General features: G+C 31.5%; 1 protein-coding gene across 1 annotated transcript; it reads right to left on the bottom strand.

Moving 5' to 3' along the window:
- Window positions 1–2,227: 2,227 nt before the first annotated feature.
- LOC108207946 (uncharacterized) lies at window positions 2,228–4,383 on the bottom strand. Its single transcript, XM_017378396.2, has 2 exons — window positions 3,481–4,383; window positions 2,228–3,366 (listed from the first exon to the last, which is right to left on the bottom strand). Exons 1-2 carry the CDS (start codon window positions 4,254–4,256, stop codon window positions 2,259–2,261), a joined length of 1,884 nt encoding a protein of 627 aa, XP_017233885.1. The 5' UTR covers window positions 4,257–4,383; the 3' UTR covers window positions 2,228–2,258.
- Window positions 4,384–7,388: the final 3,005 nt, after the last annotated feature.

Here is a 7,388-nt window from a genome sequence, read left to right as displayed (position 1 = left end):
ATGCTTCATGATAAGAACGACATATTGAAAATTAAATATTTGAAATGTTTTTGCTTTTTATACATACCTTATCAAAAATATTTATAAATTTCTTCGATTTTATTTTAAATTTTGAAAAACATAAAAAGTATGAATAAAATTACATTTATCAATATCTACAATTTTTTGTTTAGACTCGTAACCAAACTGTCTATGCATAAATAACTTAGTCAGTAATATTTAGTAATATTTTGTATTAAGCATAAATTTAAGTTAATCCAGGAGATATAATGTGTAATTTTTATTATAAAGGGTCAAATGTTAGGTTTTGCCTATATTGAGAAAATATGTGTTATATAATAAAATGTAATATTGAGTGGGTTGACACCACTAGTTATAAGATGGTGAGGCCAGGGGCATCAGACATTCATATTTCATCCGGCTACGACGCTACGTCGTTTGTAAATTTTTTGAGAAAAATGCTTTTCTATTTTTTCAAGTTTGCCTTCACTTCCCGGAAGTCAAAAACATAACTAGAAATTAACATTTGTTTTTTCCCCTCCTTTATCCCCGAAAAAAAAATATTTTTCTAGTTTTTAAAAATTTCATTAAAATACATTTTTAACTTTTTAAGAATGATTTTTCTTTCTTAAAAGAGGAAAACTTTTTAAAATTGAATATTTTTTCCATCAATTTTTGTATTTCTTCATGTAGTTGAATAACAGGAAAGTAATCAGAAATAAAAAATTTGAGAAAATTTTGTTTCAAAAAATAATTTTGAACAAAATTTTCCAGATCCCCAATTAAATTATTTTTAACAAAAAATAACACTTAAATCACACGATTACACGAGGATGCGCTTGATCATGGAATAATGGAAAATAAGTCAAATAGGTGAACCGACTTTTCCGACGTTAAAATTAATTACGATCAATTTTTTACCCTGAAGCATTTCACCTTGTTGTGTTTGGTTAAGGTGAATGGAATGGAATGAAATGAAATGAGTATAAATAAAAGAATATAATAGAGTGTAAGAAGAAGGACGTTGAAAAATAAATGAGTAATGGTGGAAAAAATGAAATTATTATACATTCAACTAAATTACACTTCAAATTTCATTTCATTCCCTCCATTTTCATTCACCCCAACCAAACACAACAAAAAAGTTTAGATGACTTTTAGGGAGATAGAAGAAGCCCGAGATTTTAAAATTGTGAATTATGACTTAAATATGATAAATTGGGCATGTAAAATATTTATTTAGATAATTTTAATTTATTATAACTTATGAGTTATTAAAAATATTATAATTAAAAATAATAACTTATGATTTATGAATAATTTTTATCAAAAAAGTTTCTTAAAAATTAAGTTACGGACAAAAAAAACTCAAACTAACATATGACTTTAAGTCGGCTCCTCCATATTTTTAACACTATGCCGGCTTGTGATTTATTAGACAAACAAACATTTTTCAGTTTAAAGTCACAAATAATTTATTTATATATATTATATAATTTGTTAGATATAAAATTACTAATATATAAATTATATATTAAAATTGTCAGATACATGTTTATAAAATCGAATTTTATAAATAAAAATAGACATTAGCGTTCTGTTTAGGCAAACTGTACAAATAAGGCTGTTGAAAGCCCAACCAGCACACAAACCCAACCATGAACCTCGCACAATCCCGGTCAGAACCTTCACACAATCACCATACTCCATCATCTCAAAATTTTCTGGCCCACATAACCTTAATACTTCTTCTGTCCCATATTTTTATTCAGAAAAAAAAAATTTGAAAAATAATATATAAAAGTATGTTTTATTTGCACCATGAAAAAAGTCAAAGTGGGACGAAGGGAGTATTATCGTGAGAACTCCTCGGTGAACAATGATGATACATGAATTTGAAAAGATCATAATTTTCTCTGCTTGAAGAAGTAAAGATGCTATGGATTTAATTTTGCAACGAAGAGGCATGCTTCTTGATCGAGCTTTCTGTCCCAAAACTCTGTTCTCTAGAACGTGTCTGCTCTTTGCATCATGTGTTTTCTATCAATTTGTTGTCCGAGAGACCTAAAAATGATTTTTGCATTTGTGATTCTGTGCTATCTTCTGACATATGTCTTCTTTCTTAATCACTTGACTACTATAATCTTTGCATATCGATTTTAAGGCAAATTGGATATTGTATCAGTAGGTTACAATTAGATATAAGTAGCAAATTCGCTAAAGAGAGTGTTGAAATATCTCAGTACTGCATTGACTTGTTAATCACCATATCTGTCCCTGACACAATTAACGCAGATAAGATATCCACAGCCATCACGTTCGAAGAAGAGACTATGGGTGTACCCATCACCGCAATTGCCACAAATGTATAAGGCAGCGCTTACATTCATTTTGAATACAAATGCAAGTGTGTGCATTTTATCGTTGATATCGATTCTGACAGTCCCTCCTAACTTGATCTTTTGCCACGAAAAGAGGCAATCAGAGTGAAAAGAATGATCAGACTTATCACAATGATAGAGCCACCGCTGATTGTTTACTCGGTCTTCACATAGCTCACAGTAGAATGCACCTTCGTAGAAGAAAGGAGGATATCTCAAAGTTATGGAGGCATCATATTTGTGTTTCATCGTACTGGGAACCAATACACTAGATACATTCATCCGGAAATTGCTACAAATTTCACATCCATATTCCATGCCACCAGTAATTTCTTCCCTACTAACACTGCAAGCTTCACCCCATGATGGACGCAGAATAAAGGGGTGGTGCTTGTGAGACTTATATTTTATCCTGGAGGGCAAAAATGCACAGCAAATATCTATTTTCATATCACAAGCCTCACAATTATAGTAGAATCCATTTGTCTCCCAGCCACAAATTGCGCAGTCCACTGTCGTGTAGAATCTAGGTTTCCTCGTAAGAGCGAGCGGATGCTGCGTGTGAAACGAGGATATTCCTATAGGCAACACTTTTGGCAATTTAATGGCACATACGGAGTGGAGAAAGAAATTACACTGGGTACAACCGTAGTAAGATGGATGGGTAACAGTGATGTGTTGAGTGCACCCATCACATATCAATACTGTTGTGTTGTCGTCGTCATCTTCGTCGTCGCTATCATGCTCATTAATAATAAACTGAAACAGTTCTAATGGATGATCTGGGTGACTCCAGTGCTCTTCAATTATATGTGGGTCATTAGGTCCGGTTGATGTAATGGCAGTATCTTTATGCTCACCTCTAAAGTCAACTTGGAATTTCGAGAACTGGGTGGTAAAGAAATCACTTAGCGCTTCCATGCTATGAGGAGGAAATTCTATCAAATCTGGGTCGTTGTCACTGCCAGCGGCTTCAGGCTCCTTTCTGAAAACAAAAAAATTGAAATTAGTCAAGACATGATGATATTCAAGACAGGACAAACTGGAACACTGATGACCTGAATAGGAAAGAAATCAACATGTGAGTAGGGGTACTTACAATGCAGATACAGGGGCTGTTGCACATTTTATATGGACGAAATATGTGCATTTGTGACAGTAATACATCCAGGAGATTACAGGAACATAGTCACTGCAGATATTGCACCACCGGCCGAAATAGCGATGTTCATCTGGAATAGAGAAGATAAGAGTGACAGGGTGGTGATGATAAGCAGGCTCTGCAATAATGGACGGAGAGAGAGCACACTTCTTGTGGATCCAAAAATCACACGTTTTGCATACATACGAAAAGTCTTTGGCCTCTACCCAACACGCATCACATTTAAACAAAGCTTGCCTCTGCAATACTAGTGTGTGCTCCCGGTGACCTTCATGATGAAGCTCTCTCTGCTCATCATCAGGAGGAGGAAAAGGAAAAGCACAAGCAACACATATACCACAGTTACAAGGAGCACACCTATAAGCGAACTTTATTTGAAGATGACAACCATTACAATAGGTTCTACCAGAGCATTGTTCAAGAGTAAGGGGGTGTCGATTGTGCATATCGCGATGGAAAAGATGGGGTCGGTTGTACATATCGTGATGGAAAAGACGTGGGGGTAATTCTGCACAAGTCTGGTGCAGGTAAAATTTTTTAAAGGTATCATCATCATCAGCAGCAGCAGCATGATGACTAGTACAGGTATACGTGGGAAAGCCGATGACTGTTCTGTTGCAGACATAGCAAGTAGCAGTGTCTTCAATAACATCATTCTCCTTCAAGATAAGTTCGTGCTCCGGATGGCTAAAATGCTTAATGCTTGAACTCATTTTTGGTGATGAGGGATAGATCTAGCAATGTGTTTGGTGTTTTGATCCAACTTGTTCCCAGTAGCAGGTTTAAGTAGATTAAATTATGGAAAGTGGTCACATTATTGGTCATCGATATGAAGGGAATCGTGCCGGTAAAATGTTTGTCGACATTATTAGCTTTATATCCAATGCTTTTTTTGCTCTATTTGCAATGTAATTAACTTTATTCCTGAAAAATAAATTAAATCATAAGTACCTAAAGCCGCGTTTGTCGGATTTTCATCTTTAGTTTCTTGTTTTATTCTGGCTTCAGTGATACATCAAGCTAAAGAATAAAGCACAGCCGAATAATATATAAAGAAAAAGAACTCACATTTCCTTTCTTTTAAACAAATGAAAGATAAAGCAGCTGGTGTGGCTTGGTTCGAGCCTCTGGTAAGCTTTTGAGATATTTCATGTTAATCTATGAACAATGATTCTGTTTAAGAGATTTATTGGCCGGATCACATCGTAAAGAAGGTCCAAGTAATCTACTTATATATATAATAGCCCAACAGGTTCGTGTCAAGCCTCCCTCCTGAGCAAATAAATTACCTAGCTCCGAACCTGAGCCTAACTCCGAACCTAACCTCTTCTCATATATATAAAAAAAATGTTATTCCTAAGAATCGAACTCAGAACCTCACAAATATAAATACATTACTCAGACCACTTGAACTACACAAACAATTGGTTTGTTGTTCAAAAGCATTAATGACATACTTTAAAACTTTTGTATTTATATTCGTTTCAATATCTTATTTATTTGAGATAAGTTATTATTTCAGTTCGATCAAAATAAAAGTTATTATTTCAGTTAAGTCTCATATATGGTTTACATAATAGATTAATATTTATAAATTAATTATTTACGCAAATAAATTTAAAATTGAAAAAGAATATAACTAAAAATAGATATAATTCATATTCGAATAATAATGAACGGATATAGAAATTTTAAGCCATGAATGTGAGAAATAAGCACAAAAACTGAGGTTTAAGCGAGCATCTTTGAAAGGAAAAATTGATAGGTTTTCAACATGGACTATGTCATATTAATTTCTTTTAGTATAAAAGACGATTCATAAATAGATTACAATATTTTGGAGAACACGAAATAAGTCAACTGAAAGAATATTCCTATTTAGAATATTTTTTATTTCAAACTTATGAATTCAGAACTTGATGTGTAACTACATCTTTTTTTAATAAAATTATAGATATAAGAATAGTGACAATACATCAAATTTGGTGTCAGAAAATATATCTAAATGATGTTATTTTGATGATATATGTATTTGAAATACTATAACTTGTGATATGAAGGTGAATTTAAGGAAATTCTATATTGTTAATCAAAAGTCAACCATATAATAATAAAACGCGTCTACGAGAACTAAAAAAGAATTGAGTTATAAATTTTACTTGGTTAAATAAAATAACACAGAGAAATAAGTTATATATATTCAAGTCTTCAAACTATAATTTTTAATATGCCATCATTCAATAAATAACATATCAGTTAAATATAATAATTCAAACTACAATTAAATTAATCATTTACAAATTAAACTAATAAAATATAATTAATTCTGAACTGCATAATCTGACGCGATACGGTGAAAACTAATATCTGATTAAACGGGACTAGAACAAGAATAGTTTTTTCAAAATTCAAAATATCGAATATATGACTTGATCTTTAACAATTCAACATGATATGCTACATTGATCACTCCTGCTCCTAATAAATACGGAGTATCAAAATATTTAAAAATGTGAGTTTGCACAAAGCTAAAAAAATAACTACACGTCTAATTGAACTAAATATTTCATGATTTTATGAACTTCATGATGCCTAACTCATATCTACTCTCCTTTTGCTATCTGAAATTCCAGAAAATTATTTGTTTGGGATTTGGTGTATAACGAATACATGAAAATCATTAAAAGTCTTAATCGACAAGCTAAAAAAACTAATTATAAAAATTAAAGTTTTATAACGGGATAATATTATAACATACTGTATCAAAGTAATAATCATCTAATATTTTTAAATTAACAATAAAAATATAATACGTTGAAGTACTATATAATTGATATGAAAAGTAAAAGGATAAGACACATCAAAAGTGCCAGAATTTTTTCAGGTGCAATTATACGGTTAGTAGTTCATGATGTTTTTATAATAAAATAAGGTATGTGTCTTTTTACATACAACATATGTTTCAATTTCTATTTATACAAAATATGTGAAACATATGCTAAAAAAACTGCTCCATCATGTATCACTTTAACCATTATGCAGACGTACGCTCAAAAAAGAAGAAATAAATGTAAGACAATGCGGACCACACATCTTCATTTAATGGTCTCTATATTCTAACGAATTTGAATATAGATATATCAGTTCAAATGTAGTTTTTGATCCATAATTTTTTTTTAAAATATACTCCCTTCGTCCCTTTTTAAGTGACCTTATTTGACTTTCACGGAGATTAAGAAAAAGATAGTAAAAAAAAAGTAAATTTAGTTAGAAAGCAGGTAAAGTGGTGGAACATATCAAAATTTAATAATAGATTGGAGATAGTGGAGGTAAGTAATGAGTGTAATAGGGTTTATTTAATAAAAAAAGTATAAAATAGAGAAGTAGTGAGTGTAATAGTGAAAAGTAGTGTTCAAATATAATAAGTATAATAAGTTCATTATTTTAGAGATATCTCAAGAAGGAATAAGGGTCATATAAAATGGGACGTAGGGAATATGACTCATTATTACTATTAATGCCATCAGGTTGCATATATTACATTTTTCATATTTACATATTTTGTCAAAAAAATAAAACATAATAATTACGCTCAAAATAATATGATGACACATGGATATTATTTAAAACACAATACAAACTCAAAGCCCGTACGAGAATAATATAATGACACATGAATATTATTTAAAAGCACAATAAAAACTAGAGGCCCGTGCCTCGCACGGGCTTTTATGCTAGTTAACTTGATGATAGTCCAGTGTCGCCGCTTTTTGGACAGATCTTCCAGGTTTTTTTTTCTTCTTTTTTCGTTTATTTAATTTACATGATGGACAACATGTTTGAAG

Source organism: Daucus carota, chromosome 2 (assembly GCF_001625215.2).
Source record: "Daucus carota subsp. sativus chromosome 2, DH1 v3.0, whole genome shotgun sequence".
Classification (NCBI taxonomy): domain Eukaryota; kingdom Viridiplantae; phylum Streptophyta; class Magnoliopsida; order Apiales; family Apiaceae; genus Daucus; species Daucus carota.
The sequence above is the reverse complement of the archived record's forward strand: the minus strand, read 5'-3'. Positions and strand labels throughout refer to the sequence as shown.